Below are 17,500 nucleotides of genomic sequence, written 5' to 3' on the forward strand. Positions count from 1 at the left end.
TAAATCACCCTGGAAGTATCTTGCAACTTAATCTTAGTGGAATCAAGCGAATATTCCAGGTACCTATAAATTTAGAAAGCCAAAGTTTGGTAAGACCTCAGTGTAGGTCAATCTGACAATTACACATTTTAAATGATTCTGCCGACATACGGAAGATCCCCTGTGTCTAACGTGGACACCCAAGAATCAAAGAAACCAGCTGCTGATATCCGCAGAAAAGGTATTGTACTGTTAATTTGTCCTTCCCACCGGCAGCCATACAATTTGTCGTAATGCTGTTATCACAGCTATCTTAACGGGTTGAGAGTAACCAAAGGAACGTATGTGAGCCGGAAAACCATCCCACGCAATAGTCTAAATTCATGTCTAGAATTTCTGCACACACGAGTACCATTTTCCCCAAAGGTAAGCGTGCACTGCATCTTTCAGGAAACGCTTTAACCTTTTCTTCAGCATTCATTTTGATGATTCTAATGTCAGGAGCAAAGTAAACAACCTTAAACTCTTTTATAATTTCAAGAGACCTACAATTGTAGTCATTGATGACACTATAATAATACTAATACATATTTCATGAGCACAGGTTGGATATAAGATTGTAAGTAACCAGCAACCACTTTCATATGCAACACGCACAACTGTAAAATTTTGTTTAATAAATTTCATCAATCTCTGGTTGTTTCACCTTTACAAAATGCATCCCCAGGAAGCCACAAAGGTAGCTTTCAGTGGAAATCAAAGTCTATTTCTGGGAAATGCTCGGGGCAGGGGTTCCTCGGGGTAGCCACTTTTCCCACCCAGAAGATCCCAAACGACTCTAGCCCATACCTGATCAAAATCCAAGGTTCGCTGGAACCAGACAAACCATATAGAATATTCCTCCTTTCACTAGCAACTGTAGTTTTCTGGAATTGTTTGAAGGCAAAATCCCACTCTTTCACTCCGCCATTTCTTATGCCATAAAAGTAGACTAATAAACGGAGGTTAGCAGGAACGCTGCAACATGAGTCAAGACAGGAAAACAAGTGTGCCATATTGATATAATTGTAGATACGTATAACATGGAACCTTGATTATGAACTACGGAGACGACAACCGACTCTCATAAAGACCATAAAACTATTACTGAGAAAATGAAAATGAATCATTTACTTAACTAAACTGCGGATATAAAATCAAGTAAAGCTATGATCCTCGCAGTTTCGGACGCAATTTTAGCAGTTCGCAGTTCAGTACATGATTCATTTCATAGATAATTTCGTTCATTGATTCATTCCTCAAAATTAGAACCAACAAATGACCAGCTCCCAACGCCAGCGGCTTCATTAGCTCAGTTGGTTAGAGCGTCGCACCGGTATCGCGAGATCACGGGTTCAAACCCCGTTGAGGTCCTGAATTTTTCAGGCTTCTCTACGCAATTGCTAAAGTTTCGTCCATAACTGCAAAGATCATAGCTTTACTTGATTTCATATCCGCAGTTCAGTATATGATTAATTTCATATATCATTTCGTTCAGTCTTAACAACTATTTGAAGTTAGAAGAAGAGAAGGGCCAAAGAAATTGTAAATCTTATCCGTTCTGGAGTTTTCCTTCGGGAATAAAGGAAAATTGGGAATCACTGAGTTTTGCCGCTTACATTTGCCGATTGTTTCTGGAAGTCATTACTCTTGCATTTTGAATTTGACAGAAGATAATTAATTATTCCATGGGCGCGCGTTTTCTTCCAAAAGTTTGGAAGAACGAAAGACGAGCGAAAAAAGCGAGAAAATCCAAGCGAAATCGAAAATACTTGATGAACATGCGATGTTGTGTAATACCTTGCTGTCAGACAGACGCAGGCTCATCACAAAACCATTTCTTGCCTTTTCGCGTACTTCTAAAAGTCGGAATTGATCCAAGCTTTTCACAAAAAAGGTTATTTTTGCTTTATTCAGGTTATTCACCCTTTCCGGCGAAAACATTTTTAGCTTAGCAATGCTTAGCGCAATCAATTGCCATATAAGGTCAAACTAAGGTAAATGAGCTGATAACCGAGACTGAGGGAACGAGAGCACGAAAAATAATGGTAATTGAACTGAGTGGAGTGCAATTTGGTCTGAAACCATACGTGTGATTTCAAAATCGAACGGGCGCGCATTGCATCCATTTAGAAATCACACAATTATCATTTAATCGCTAAATTACAGGATTTTAGTCAGTACCAATATTTTATTGATCCAGTTGGGAACCAAAGTTGAGAAATTCGGCACACAATGGTTTTCTTTGTCTTTCATTTTCCTGAAATTTGATTGGTTACCTTAACTAAGCCTTGAAATCTGATTGGTTGTTTTGTTTTGAAATGGAAATAGTGCGTTTTAGAGCAAAAAATGATGCGATTTGGGAATAAATCGCACTGCTGAGAGCCAATCAGATTGCAAGGATCACCAGTGATTTCTAAATGGATGCAATAAATGCATTAACCGAGGATGAAAATTTAATAATTCAGTTTATCCTCATTAAGTTACTTACGGCTTGTTATATTCCATCCATCTCTTAAAATAGTACGAAGCATTGCTGAGGCAAGAAGCTTCTCCAACACCGCACATGGCATTCAGCACTATGCTTCGCTTGTATCTGTAGGAAATTGATACACGTGTATACACAAGGGGGTTAATTAGAAAATGCAAACAAGGGACTATCGGTAATCGTATTTCTTAGAATGGAAGGCCAATATGTAGCGCCCAGGCGCTGCTCTGAAAATATGACATGGTTAAAACTGAACCCGTCAATGATTGGAGGCAACCAGTTGGTTGTTTGGAGGAAGACATATCCAGTAAGAGGTCAGAGCGGGATTTTAACTCGGTGCACCAAACTCCCTCTTAATTAATTTCTTCTCGTCTAGGGACAGGAAAAATGCAGGCCAATAGAACAAATCCCATTCAGACCAGAACAAACTAACCGAACTTGAAATCGAATCCAGCTGTAGTATAGTACTGCAAATAAAGTAGACTCTTAACACTAAGTCCACTAGGATACCATCGTCAACATCACCTAAGATCAGCAAATAGTTATCAAAAAGATATTGACTGAAACGTCTTTCAACAGCTAGACAGGAAAAGAATACTTGCATTTCCAGGTGGTCACCGGTGTCGTTAAACCCGAGTTTTTGATACAGTGGCAAAGACTGGTGATAGATATATTTCTATGAAAAAAAGATAACAATACAATATATATGAAGCTGTCTGAAAAGTTACAAATAAAATTGTTCGCTGTAAATATAGGGGTAACCTAAAATGAGAACCAAGAAACGATTGTGAGCTGCGGAATATTGCTTTACTGATAAAGTGCAAACTATATCACATTTGTCTCTTATTGACACCGGAAAATTAATTTGACTGCAAGGAGATTCGAGCCCATGACCTCTGCGATGCCGGTGCAACGATCTGCTACTCAGTTGGGAGCAGGTCAATTTGTTGGCCTCATGTCTTCCCGTGAGGGACTCGATGAATGAAATAAATGTATATTTGAAGTACGGGTTATAGACGAAGGGTAGAAGTGATCGTCGCACTTAATTGGACAATTTAAGCAATTGTCCCTTATAGACACTTTTTTCAGGTTGTTTGCAAGAGGCAATTGTTTAAGTTGTCCAGTTAAGTGCGAGGATTGCTTCTGCCCTTCCTTTATAGCCCGCACTTCACATATACATATACATATTTTATACATCAGATTTATTCGTTGTCATCGATGATATGGTTCTTTCCCTCATAGTGTATCTCCGCGTTTTAGCAAGCCTTTGAGTTTTGGCCGATCCAGCTGGGTCCTGGTAACTAATGACGTCAAAGAAGACAAGAATGTAATTCCATTCTGAATCGTCATAACATTCACGGCACCCAAAGGGTAACTATCGTCCGACATGTCTATTAAACGCGTGGATAAATTATACGAGAAATTTTTTTGAAGTACGACACTCCAGACACTGCAGATATTTAAACGGAAAGTTAAAAAACGGGGAAAAATATGAGTCATAGGGACTTTAGGCACCCAGGGTATCAAAGTATGCTATTTAGCCTGCAATTTCAAGAAACGAGGTTCCGATTATGACCAACTTATTGGTGGCATTAAATTCCACCAGCCATTTGCTTTTCTTTCATTCCAACTAAAACATGTCGCTTTGATGTATATCAGTGTCTGTCTATGATTTAATGGTCTGGTTCAACAGGATATGATTAGTGAAATAATATATATGGCTCTTTCGTCGTAACTGACGGACGGTCCTACAGCACAGACTATAGCGTCTCATTGTGAGATCCTCTTTGAGCGGCGATTTTAGTGACTTATCAGTCCTATGCGTTCTCCGCGTCGCTTCTTACAGAACGTGCATGTATATGAACTGTGATGAAGAAGTGTCGACCAATGGAGACGATTGGCGTCTTTGTTTAGCATCCTCAGTATGTTCAGTGCCAGCATCTTCATATGCTGTGGCTCATGCAGACACACCCGATCTCCAGTTCAGTAACTGCGATTCTCGGCAAGCACTTCTCATTCTCACTATCGATGGATAGTTCAAGTCTTGCAAGGTAGTTTTGCACTGGTCCTTGTAGCTGAGTTTTGGGCGACCCCTGCTTCTTGTTCCATCTTTCAGTTCTCTATACAGGACTTTCATGGGGATTCTGGATTTTTCCATTCTTCATACATGCCCAAGCCATCTAACCCTCTTGGATCTGAGCAAGGAAAATAGTGATGGGACGCCTGCTTTCTTAAGAACCTCTCTGTTAGGAATTTTATCATGCCATCGGATGTTAATAGTATCTTTCTTAATAGCGCACGTAAGAGCTGTTCAGTCCCATTTCTTGACTTGAATGTACTGTACGGTCCATGTCAGTGAAATAAACTAATGAAAGATAGAAAGAGGGTACCAAGACAAAGCTTTGGGAGACACCAAACTCGCGTGCTCTGCGGTAGAGTGCTTACAATTTACCACGACGTGATGCGTGCGACTCACGAGGACATAATTTTACATTTTAACTTGAAATAATACTCATTACAGTGTACGACAATTTTCCTACACTATAAGTATGATTGTCAAGAGAATTTCCATAACAAATCATGGCTTGTTAAACAGACCTCTAAATACTTGTGAGTAGGACTGGACCTCGGCAGGATATGATCTATAGTATTTAGACTGGTATCGACCGCTTCCCAAGGCACGTATTCGTCTTCTTTTTTCAGGTATTTGGTGATGTTAAGTGGCACAGAGTACTTTATGTATCCGCCTCTATAACGAATAAAACAAATCGATCATTTACTTTTAACTTAAGAAAGTCCAAGAACTTTGATATCTAAAAGAGTTTCCATTAATATAAGGAAAATATTTTGTGACAGTATATTGAGTAGTAATTGTTTGGCTCTCATGCGCTGCCCTCTTCATTATCTAACTGCTGAGTTTTTGCTTTCCTAATTGCCACGTTTAACACAGCACTGAACTTTGGATTAACAGAAATTAAAATACTGAGCTTCTTAAACTAATAGATATACAGCTGTATGTCTTACATCAATTGTGGTATCTGTTACCTAGCAAGATTAAAAGCATCATCTATCAGTCCTGCTCGATCAGTAGCCTTGAAAACCTAAGAGGCAAATTTGAGTTACATGATAAGTTACAAATAAATGAGTTATATGTAGATGTAGCTTCAGTATCTGTATCACGGAAGGGCAACAAAGTCATATTTGTACTAAATGGTAAAACCTTGTGATTAAGATTCATCTGGTTTGCCAACTGATCCCATTGTGTTTGTTCATAGTTAACTCTGTAAAAGCCTGTTTGACCGGCATTTCCCTTCAGCCACCCACTGCCGTTCCAGTCGATTTCCACTGCAAATGTGACAGACAAGGATAAAAAAGAAGGTTAAGGTCAACTCTACACGAAATCATCTTAAGAAATAGTGATAACTCTATTTACAATTTTCCCCCATTTTACAGTTTCAGAGAATAGGTATAGCAATGCAATAAAATAGATGAACTCACCCAGTCTCAGAGCTGAGCTAATTTGTATTAGTTTGCTCTTCAGTATATTCAAATATAAGTGTTCATTTATTTAAAACTTGATTCGCCTTTTTAAATTTTCATAAACATTCTTACCTGCAGTCTTATTCAGAAGCTTTGATATTGTTGACACTGGGTTGGAACTTGTGAAGTATGTAAAAGGCACCACCCACTTATAGCTGTGAAAAATAGTAGACTTTTTCTAAATGACAAAAATAATAGCCTTAACATGTGTAGTTCTTCGGTGGCTTTGACAACTTCTTGTTACTATTAATGACCCTTTTCAGAGTACGTCTTATGTCCATTCGTATCCAACCCGCCAGAGCGTATTCCTAAGACATGCTAACACTAACCAATATGGTTTAAGATTACTTCGCAGTACTTCACGGCTTTGAAATTCCTTATATATAAATTAACCATTTTCGATTAAGTATCCTTTCGCTCTTGTACTAAACCGCTTAGAAATGTTGATCATTTAACGCTTGATGTCCCTTTCAGCAGGACTTTAAGAATTCGTTTTTTGTTCGGATCTGTGGTCTGTGGAACGATTTACCTCTTAGTATAAGAGAATCAAATACCTTGTCAATCTCTCCGTAAAAATTTGATAGCTTTTTATTATGATAAGTTTAGTGAAGATTTTTTTAAACTTTACAGTGTATTTTACCCAATCATTGGTCCATTTATGGTAACATTTAAGATAATTTTATTACTTGATTAATTCTATAGATTTATTGGTACTTATTGGTCTGTTTTAAACCTACCTTAGATTGAGCAGTTGATTGATTTGATTGTCAAATTTTAATTGTAAATCTAAAACTTGATTAAGTTATATCTCATGAAAAAAAGGTTCGCACCCTCCAGGCTTTCAAACCTCTAAGCTTAATAGTTTTCTGACCGCATTTGTCTTTCTATTACTGAAAATGAACTTTTGTCGTGAAAAGCTATCAGAAGCTCAGCGTGCACGCTTAAACTTGCTGTGAAAAAGAAGTTGAAAGGGAACTTCAAAACGATCAACATGTCGGTCTCGAAGCCAATGTTCCTCGGTTCCCTTTTATTTTGTTCAGTCTCTCTGGGTTTAGTATTTTACTAGTAATCACGTGTCTTCTCAGGGGACTATTTACCTAGGACATCTACCATGGCACTATTTAAGCAACATGATAAGCACTATTTAAGCAACATAATAAATCACTCGCCTGCGGCTCGTGATTTACGTATTCTTCTCGTGTTCTACCAACATCCCGCGTGGTTTATCAGCCTTTAAACCATAGAAACTTGTGGTCTATTGCTTTTATATAATAATTCAGAAGACGCGCAATTTTTCCATGAGTTTATTGGCACATTATTATATAGATATTGATGAAATACCAGGATTTCTCCTTTTACTAAAAAATCATATCTTCACCGCGCGCAGTGAACGTATCATTTTTATCTTTCACATGTGAGGATATCGCTGTCGTCATGGTAACGAACACGATTAGCCAATAAAAGGCGAGCTTCCTCTTCATTGTACGATACTTTTGTGCTTAAATATAATTCTTCTCTACTACATTAACATTTTTATTGCAAATTTTACATTATCATGATTTGTTATACATAACTTTCATATCTTGTTTCATGTTACACAAGATGCGTGTTTTAGTGGTTGGTGAACAATTTTTCATCATTTCGAAAATGAATAAAACAAGTTGTTTTAAATCTAGACATTTCATCAATATATATATAATAAACAGAACATTACATGGCCGCTTGGGGATACGAATTTTATCTTCTCGTGCTGAAAGTATCTCTCACTCGTTCGCTTCGCTCACTCGTGAGAGATACTTGCAGCACTCGAAGATAAAATTCGTATCCCCGCGCGGCCATGTAATATCCTCTATATAAAACATAGCTGATTGACCAATCAGAGCGCGCGTATTGATTTGGTTATTACATAAAATGATATAAGGTACCAAAAATTAAACTTATATCATAAGGTCAAACGATCCTTAAAAATATACATAATCGCTCCTCTTAGACCTGACCATGACTGCATTAATATTAAAATCCTTAAAATATTTTTTACAGCCTAAATGCTTCATAAATGCTTTGGGTCTAAATTGGAATCGTGGTTATCGCTTATCAGATTCCACAATATTGCCCCTCTATATGTCAGCGAAAAATATTGGAACAGTTAAATTACAGTTTCTGCTCCCCTATGTACAAAATAATACTCTTGCTAAGTAACTCAGGTAGCTAACCGTTGTTTCCTTTCTAAAAAAGATTTGCGATCTCTTTCTTACAGCGAAAATCAATAGTGATCCAGTGGTCACATTCTAGTACTTTACACGATGGCATATCTTTGCTTAAATTAAAGATAATTCTTGCTGCTCTTGAGGTCAAAAGGAAAAGGAAAAGTGGAAAAGTGAAAGGGAAACTAACACTGGAAAAAAGTCAACAACGAGTTCCAAACCAGAGATCACAAAATGGCGAAGTTCAAACTGCCTGTTTTGTAGTTTAATGCTCGGGCTACCAGAAATCCACCACGCTAGCTGAGCCTTTCTTTTCCTTGCTCGATTTTGGCGTTCTCGAGAAAGACTCTGCAGGAGTCGGGCAATATCTTTATTGAGCATGCGCGGCATGTTGCAAATATACAGTTTCGAACCCAGGCCTAATATGCCTAAAAGGAGTGCGCTTGCCACCAATATCATCGCGGGTGCGAAGAAACGTGAAACGAAGGGTCATCTGACCGCTTGGATAACTCTTTCATTAACAGAATCGCCAGTTGATAAATAAAGGAATTGCCGTGACCGGTAGGAAGAGAGAGGAACGTATCTGAGCCCGAAACAAAAGACATTAAGGCAGTTGACTGCTGTATTGACAAATCATGTAATCCGTGGAACATACCAATTATACTAAGAAGTATCTCGTTGAGAATAACTGGTGCTTGGCTTCGAGTAGATCTCGCCGCCATCTTGATTTTCTATGGTACAGATGGCTCAATTAAAACCATCGTTTTTATCACTCAACGGATGCACGCACTGCAAAAACCAGTTGGATGAGAGAAATCAAGATTGACTAGTCCAGACGTTCAGGCTGCGGCGGCTTCAAAGAGTTGACGCGATTTAGGCAGAACCTCCTTTTCTCTTCATCAGTAAAGAAAAAGACAAAAGGATGCTCTACTCGCAGGGTGCCTGCAATCCTGGACGAAAATCTTTCACACGTTTCTCAACTATTGCCCTTTTGGACAGTTGATTGCGTCGCATTAAGCATATTCAGAACGATTAAACACACATAAACAGAGAAACAAAACCGATGAAACAAAAGACAACAACTCTGTCTGTGGAAAAACGAAGATCGAAGGCCCGGAAACCAACGACAAAATAACTTCACAAAAAGTAAATAGCAAAGGCACCATTCCTGTTATTATCCTGTTGCTTCTAGTGACCAGTGAGTAATTACCAAAGAATTAAGGACTCAAAAGCCATTAAAAACAATAGAAATTGTGCGTTTTTGCCATTTACTGTTTGATAAGTTATTTTTGCTGGGGGTTCTTCGTTTTCGGGGTCTTCAATCTGCCACACACTCATCAATGGCTGAAGCTCAAGGACTGGTATCTTTAACCAAGGTGTTCTATGCGAATTTCCCCCTTTTCATTCAGTGATCTAAAATCTAAGAAACGTTTCTAATCATTGAAGCAGTAAATTAAAATTGCCAAACGCATTTTGTTCGATGTTTCTAAATAACAAAAAACCCTCTAAATGCTCATAAGTTTCCCATGTAAATATTGGTGAGGAAAAACAAAGAAATCTTTGAATGAAAAGAAAGATCATTCCTTCGTTCGCCTATGGTACGCACTTCATATTCAATGATATAATTTGAAAGAGAGAATAGTAGAGCAACGTTCGCGTGAATTTACACTTGCGTACAACCAGTCACGTACTCCTTATTTCCCTTTCGGTGACGATGGAATCTTGAAGAATATGTGCAACGCATCCTCCTGCATCGTTATCCCTACCGCTCGAAAATCTTTATCACGGTGATTAATTTACCGGCTTTATCGACTCGTTCGATAACACAATTTCCCTACCCACCGACGTAGTGCCACAGTTTTTGTAGAAACTAGCCCCTTCGTTCCTCTGTATCTTACCCGAAATCAGACTTGTATTTGGAAGTGACATTTGCATAGCGGTCATAAAGAAACCTCTCCTGTGACACTCTGTATTTTTCTCCCCCAATGTTAGTGATGTTCAACACAGGGTAACCCATTTGTAGAGTCCACGTGTCCATCATTTCCTTGACTTTTTTGTAACTACCTCTGACACGGGTTTCCTTTAATTGCAAAAAGGAAACCACAAGTCAAACATTTAAATTTTCTCCATTTTTCGCTGTTTATCCTTGACGACCTTGGGATTGATATTACCAGCAAAAAAGGTACGACACCGTTAAAAGCTAAGATAACTTAGGACGCTGTCCATTTGACAGAATTGACCGGCCAGACCAGACATTTGGAAGGGCTAATTCCACAACGCCTTCAAATTAACACACTGCCAGGACGATATACACTCCTCCAGAAGAATGCAAGGGATTATCATGCAGGTGTTCCTTCAAATTATTGTATTTTTTTTGCCAACTGACGGGTCTGGCCGGCCAGTTCTGACAAAAGGAAGGCCCCCTTAAATAGCTTTGTCGTCGACGATCAAGGACCGATCGATCGACACAGTGCGAAGAGAAGAACAAGAAGCTGTCAGAGACAGGCTTCAAACTACCGTACAACCTTAGCTGCGGTTGGGGTAACTGCTTGCTATTTAAGAAGGGTGTCCAAGAAAGTGTAGTATTTTACCTTTTTTACACAACTTGTTCGTGTTTGATAAGAGGGAAAATGATGAGATTGTATTAGTTTCCGAACAAATTATCCTTACCGACTAAAATTAAATAACGGTTCCTTACGGTTACCTCTTGAAGGGCGTTCCACAAGTCATCTGTTCTAGCATTTCCATACCTGTATTTGTTAAGGTAGCGCTGAAAGAAAGCGTGAAAAAACTTGTTTAAGTTTTTGGGCATTTATGGGTGCATTTATCAAGTAAACCACGTAATTATTTGTCGCGAAATGCACTCTCTCACATTAACTGCGTCAGATGAATTATTCATCCAGGGGTTTCAATAAGCACCAACGGCCAACGAAAAGCGTCGGCTGCATCGCTCAGAGAAGTCGGCTACTTTTTACCCTACATTGAATTAATTGAAGGATTCCTTCAAACCTGAAGTAAAATTCATTTTTGATCGACTTGAATTTACCTTTTTTAACCTCAATTTCAAAATAATTATCAGATTTGATATTGCCATCTTTGAGCTACAGTGCACGGCTATAACTCTTTTCCTCATTTTTGCCTAGACCAACCGTCACATTTTTTACGTAATTCAATTACGTTTAGGACTTTACGTCCCCAAACATATCAAGACGTTTAATGTAAAACAGGTCGTTCTTGAGTAATCGCTGCATCAAGACTTGTTTTCCAAAAACAGTAAATTTTTCGTTAGTTTCATCGGTTAAGCCTTTTCGTTTGTTCAGATTAAAATGACATATTCTTATCGTTCGACAGAACTGATTTCTCATGTTGAGAAATGTTGAAATTCGCGCTTGAAAAAACGCGCAAAAAAGGTTTGCCGTTCCCGGCAGCTTGAAATTGGTAGTAATGATGACATGAAGTTGTCGAAAGATCATAACGTTAAAAATCATTAATTTTCAGTTTTGAAATGGTTTTCCAGATCTTTCTTCGCTGGAAATTATCAAAAGAATGCGCTTAATTGCACACTCAGTGTCTCTGTTGATTAGAAATCTTCCTTCATCTTCAGTGCTGGAAATCACATTTCAGAGCTTCCAGATTTCACAATCGTCTGGGGGAGCATGCCCCCAGACCCCCTAGACGAAGGGGCCTAACGGTCCCTTGTTGATACAGTCGGCTACTAGACTCAAACCAGCTGCCTACTTCAAATTTTATTGAAACCCCTGATGATGTAGTTATGAGGGACCATGCCGGTTAAGGACTTCTATCTTTATGGAATATATAGTAAAGGAGATTCAAGACAAGGGGCGAGAAATGATTTAGCCAACCATGACACTTCTTACAATGTCATCTTACCACTCTAGGCTTTTCAATTGATAAGGACAATATTCTTCCCCTGCATGGGCTACTTTCCATGGGCATTCTTATTTCGTTCTATAATAATAATTGATACTTTATCGTTATTCTTACATTTAATCCTTTCAAGAATACATGTCGTCCAAGATAGAACTGAAGCATTCGAATTATCGAAGCTCCCTGAAAAGAGAAAATGGATTGTTGACCTAAAAAGTGTGGATAGCTTTTAAGCAGAACTGCATCAAAGTTGAATATTGAATTACCGATATGAATAGAACATAACCCATGCACCTTGAAAATCAATGACTGAGCTCAACCAAATTTAAAACTGAGACTTTTGTACATAAATGAATGAAGGGGTAGTTTCTAAAGAAACTGTGGTGCTGCGTCGGTGGGGAAGTAGTATACAAAAATTTGGTTTTATCAACGGAGTTGATAATGTAAATTGGCCACCGTACAGGCTTTTAGAATCTCTGTACGGTGGCCAATTTACATTATCAACTCCGTTGATAAAACTAGACTTTTGGAAATAGCCGATCGAGTTGCCTCGTGGCGGTTGGGATTCTCAAGTCCGTTGTGTTTATGTTTTATAATCATTTGATTGCCACTAAAAGGCCCCCCCCCAAAGGCAGTGGTCGGTCAAGTATTCCTCAAAACGAGTTTTCCAGAGTCTTCGACCACGTATTCCTTGAGTACTTCCCAAACAAACTGGTCGGTCAACCACATACTTACGAAAATTTGTCAACTTCCTTAGACCATGTTAGATTATTCTGTTACTCTCTCTCTAATCTAAGAGTAATGTAGACGTTTAATGTTGTCCGTTAGCAGCATGTTGCCTTTTATAGATAGACGAAAAAACTGTTCGAGTGAGGCGTTGAGCTGTTGTTGACAACCTTATTCCTACCTTTTGCCGATCAACAGCATCATTAGGGAAAGGGAAAATATGACAGCACGGAGAATCATCGATCAATAGCTCAAGGCCTCACTCAGTCGATCAGTTTATTCTTCGAAGAGTACTGTACTTTTATTCTGCATAAAATAAATATTGACTCAATAGCAAGACAATATTTAGGACTCCACTAAACTAAACTGGTCAACATGATCCAAACCTTATTATATGAAATAGAGTCAAATATTTCATTTATTTGATCAGGATGCTCCACAGGAACTTTAATGGGATGTGAGTTGGCCAAGCCATCTAGTGTAAAGGCAGATACCATATCGGCCACCACAAATGAGTCAAGCTGGTAATAAGGAAAAATAAGTCGTCAGTGAAATTAAGATATTGAATTTTTTCACTTCTAACAAGAAAATAAGAACAATAATGTGGAAATAGCGGCTTTAGACATGATGGGGGAAACAAAACAAGCAAAAGTTAGCCGGATTACCATTGAATGCATTGCTAGCTCTGTAAGCATTTTGGGAAAGCTAAGGCGCTTTCGTTTTGTCAGAGCCGTCAGTTTACAAAGAAAATTCAACAATTTGAAGGAACACTTGCATGATAAGTGCGTTAATTTGAAGGAGTTGTAGAGTTAGTCCTTCCAAATGCCCGGTCTGTCCGGTCAGTTCTGTCAAATGGAACACGTCCTAGTATCGTACCTTCTCGATATTATAATTATAATTTAATTTCATTGGGAAATCAAAGCTGCCGGAGCGACCACTTCCCCGACCACCTAAAATTTTGATCCAACATACTGTTACTGAGCTTGTCCCTCGCAAAAGTATTTCGTTTTTACGTTACTGCAATTACCATTTTCCAGCCTGGTTGTGTAGCATTGACTCCATAGTATTCAACAAAGCTGGCAAACCCTTCGTTAAGCCACAGGTCATCCCACCATTCCATTGTTACCAAATTGCCAAACCACTGAAAAAGGCGATAGGATAAAGATAAGCCAGTGAAAGACGTTCCGACAAGCTTTCTGCACGCTAAATAATTATTGATGCCCGCTTGAACAATGAAATGAAATGTTTACTGTCTGAAAATCTGTCTCATGCAATATTAGTATAATAATGGAGGTCTATCGACTATATGTATGTAATTCCGTCCTTAATTGATAGCCTCATCCAGGGTTTTTCAAAGCCGATGGACCTTGTATTACGTGAAAAACAAAAACAAAACACAAGTCCGGCGCCACTTCATTAGAGCCCTTTAACTACTCTTGACAATTTCGAAAGAGTTCTTCATGACACCAAAGAAGATATTAACATTTCGAAGAGCATGGTCTGAAATTAGAATCAATTTTCACTTCACCGTATTTTCGCCTAGGACGAATTGAGGCGAACATTAATAGTGTTTACGTAAATGTATGCCTGGTATAAAAAGGCGGCCGAAAAATTGACTTTCATTTCCAAAAAGTTTTTTGTTTTTTGCTGTTTTTATGAACTTTAAGACGCATGCTTTACTGGTATAAAAAGGGAAAAATACCAAACTCAACTACAAAACTCAGGACTGTGTTAGCACTCACTTGATGAGCAAGTTCATGAGATACAACGGCAGCTACGCGTTTCTTGTTGGACTCTGCTGATTCACCTGATTTGATCAACAGTGCCGTCTCTCGATACGTTATCAGCCCCCAGTTCTCCATTGCACCAGCCGCAAAGTCAGGAATGGCTATCATATCTTTACTCACACACATAAAAAAATCACAAACACACATTGTAAAGCTTATAGACAATTCGGATGGGATTCAAATCGACCACTGGGTGATTATAAGCGCTACCATATATTACATGTGTGCATAAATGAGACTTATACAGATTACAAGTAAAGTTTAGTGACATTTAAAACCTGACATTCCTTGTAAAATACACACTTTTGCGAGAGCCGTACAGGGGAATAGTGGCCCGAGGTCAGTTGAGGTCAGTTCAGTTCAGTTTATTCAGCCACAAAACATTACGCAGTGCAGCATAAAAGGAAATTATCACATGGCAAGGGAGCCCAGAAGAAACCATGGGGCTTATAGGACCTGGACCCCCTCGTTACATAAAATAATACAAAACAGAAAGAGCCTACATGGATTGATGGACTACATTAGACTGCTTAATTAAATTACCATTAAACATAACACGATGTTTCCCTATTTTACGCTAGTAACAAGAACAAGAAGGTTAGACTGCTTAAATAAATCACCACTAAACATCACACCATGTTTTCCTTATTTTACGCTGGCAACACGAACACACCTGGGAAGACCTAAGACTCACCTTAATACCATGACCAAAGATAGCTTTTCATCTTAAGTCGTGGCAGCACGGACCGAGCACAGCGAGGTCCCTACACAAACGACCGAAAGCCAATATTCCCCAGTGCGGTCATACGGTATCGTTTCTTTGAGCGATCGGACACTTCCGGTCGTTTCATTCTGATTAAGCTCCGGCGCGGTGTTAAAGATGAGAGGGCATTTCTGCTGAGCATCGCTGAAATGAGTCGAACGATTTATAATACGAGTTTTAAAAGGTTTATGAAGTTTATTTTTTCCGTTTTGTCTGCGAATATTCACAAGAAACGTATATAGGAGGTGATCTAGGTCGGCCACAGATAAGCTTTCCACATTTTCGTTCATGCTAATTGTTCAGTTTCATGTAACGGTAGAGTAAAGTGAAAAAGTGGTGCATTTATATAGCGCCCTTATTACGTCTCAAAGGCGCTTTACAATGATCAATTTAGCCTCAGCGGACTGGAAGCATATACAGGCGCAAATTGCAGCCGCTTCTAAGCAGTCCATGCATGCTGGTACTCATTTTACCGACCTCGGAAGGATGGAAAGCTGAGTGAACTTTAGCGGGAAAGAAGGTCGCCAAATATTCCAGTCTCGGCAGAACCGGGAATGGAACCCAGGACCTGAGGGTTGGAAGGCAGAGATCGTACCACCGCGCCCACCCCGACGCTATCTCCGCTAGAGAGTGTTCATGTTAGTTGTTGATGTTTTCTTGGTGGTGTTGGCACTTTTCTGCTCCTTCAAAAAATTTCAATTTTTTCCTGGCCTTCGCTGGCCTCTTCACTCTTCTCATTTTCGCCTGGATAGGAAAATGCGCTTCGTGGACGTTCGTAATCTTCGCTTTATAATCTGCGAACTTTGAATGGTAAACTGTTACATTTCGCGTGCCATAATTTTACTGTTTTACTCTTTTTTTGGTTCGCGCCTTCATCCTTAATTATTCTCGTTAATAACTCACTTTGGTACACTATTTATTGCACATTTTCATTATATTTCTCACTGTACAACTGACGATGGATGATTATCATCCGAAACATGTACTGTCTCCATTAAAAAAATGAACTTCAAAAACATCGTGTGGTTCGTAAAAGCAATTGTATTGTTGTGATGAAAAAATTAAATTCCCCGCGGTTTAAAAAACTCTTTGTGTTTCGGTTTTAAAGCTTGAATTTCCCGGAGAGAAAGTTTGGAAAACCCAGCGTGACAATGTAACGGCGGTTGCGGTGCCCTCGACTTGTGAAATTTATTGGACTTTGTTTGTTTTGTTTATGTCATTGATTAGCTGTTTTCTTGATTTTCTTATTTTGATAGCTCGAAATAGTGTTTAGGATTTTTGACTACGCTTTATTATTCGCATGCAGAGAATTTTAGAGAACAACCTCGAAATCACCTTTCAAATTATATGACCTGTGCGTTTCTGTTACACGTGTTAGGGGTTTAGAGAGAAGGTTTTTGTTTGTGAGTCACTGGGAAAACCAATGGGTCAACTAAAAAATTCCCCACAAGAGAAAAAATACGGAAATGGACCGTTTCCACGGTAATGGTACATCATACTGTAAAATCCCAACCAAAAACCAGCCAATTAGAGTGCTCCATTAAATAACTAGCAATTATTGAATGAGGCTGAGTAGGATATGAAGAATTCTGCAGGTCGAGGAGTGTGTTATCCACCAAGGCCAAAGGCCGAGGTGGATAACATCCTCCGAGATCTGCAGAATTCTTCATATCCTACGAAAGCCGAATTCAATAATTGCTTTATTATTCATTCAAAATATTTTCTTCGCTCAAACTTCTAAACCTACTCGCAGCCATTTTTCTGCTCAACAAAAATAACACAATCTCGTCCACAGCTTTTTCAGTCAACGGTTCAATAATTTGCAGCAGGCTGCACTTTTGACGTCATCGGTTCAATAATCTGCAGCCGGCTGCACTTTTGACGTCATTGATTTAATATGACGAAGTTTCTTTCCAAATTTGGTGAACAGCAGCTGGTTATGGTGAATTGTGCGTGTGGTTTTAACTAATCAGAAACGGGGAAATTTTTTGAATGAATAATAATAATATAACTTATTACGAGAAATAAAACGCCGCACTGTAAGTCCGTTACAAAGGTTGATGGCCATCTGCAAACACTGCAATAA

General features: G+C 38.8%; 1 protein-coding gene across 2 annotated transcripts in view; it reads right to left on the bottom strand.

Moving 5' to 3' along the window:
* The window catches only part of LOC138041964 (glutamyl aminopeptidase-like), a 98,077-nt gene that overhangs the window by 3,053 nt on the left and 77,524 nt on the right, over positions 1 to 17,500 (bottom strand). For both annotated transcript variants that reach the window (XM_068887669.1, XM_068887670.1), the window contains exons 6-19: positions 14,607 to 14,761; positions 13,892 to 14,005; positions 13,251 to 13,385; positions 12,256 to 12,321; positions 10,955 to 11,020; positions 10,149 to 10,330; positions 6,119 to 6,201; positions 5,727 to 5,851; positions 5,552 to 5,607; positions 5,105 to 5,255; positions 3,109 to 3,182; positions 2,510 to 2,614; positions 829 to 996; positions 1 to 63 (exon numbers count right to left, since the gene is read on the bottom strand). The exon at positions 1 to 63 is cut by the window's left edge and continues 81 nt beyond it. In XM_068887669.1, coding sequence (XP_068743770.1) covers positions 1 to 63; positions 829 to 996; positions 2,510 to 2,614; positions 3,109 to 3,182; positions 5,105 to 5,255; positions 5,552 to 5,607; positions 5,727 to 5,851; positions 6,119 to 6,201; positions 10,149 to 10,330; positions 10,955 to 11,020; positions 12,256 to 12,321; positions 13,251 to 13,385; positions 13,892 to 14,005; positions 14,607 to 14,761 — 1,543 coding nt within the window. The remainder of the gene's footprint in view (positions 64 to 828; positions 997 to 2,509; positions 2,615 to 3,108; positions 3,183 to 5,104; positions 5,256 to 5,551; positions 5,608 to 5,726; positions 5,852 to 6,118; positions 6,202 to 10,148; positions 10,331 to 10,954; positions 11,021 to 12,255; positions 12,322 to 13,250; positions 13,386 to 13,891; positions 14,006 to 14,606; positions 14,762 to 17,500) is intronic.

This window comes from Montipora capricornis, chromosome 3 (assembly GCF_036669925.1).
Source record: "Montipora capricornis isolate CH-2021 chromosome 3, ASM3666992v2, whole genome shotgun sequence".
NCBI classification, from domain to species: domain Eukaryota; kingdom Metazoa; phylum Cnidaria; class Anthozoa; order Scleractinia; family Acroporidae; genus Montipora; species Montipora capricornis.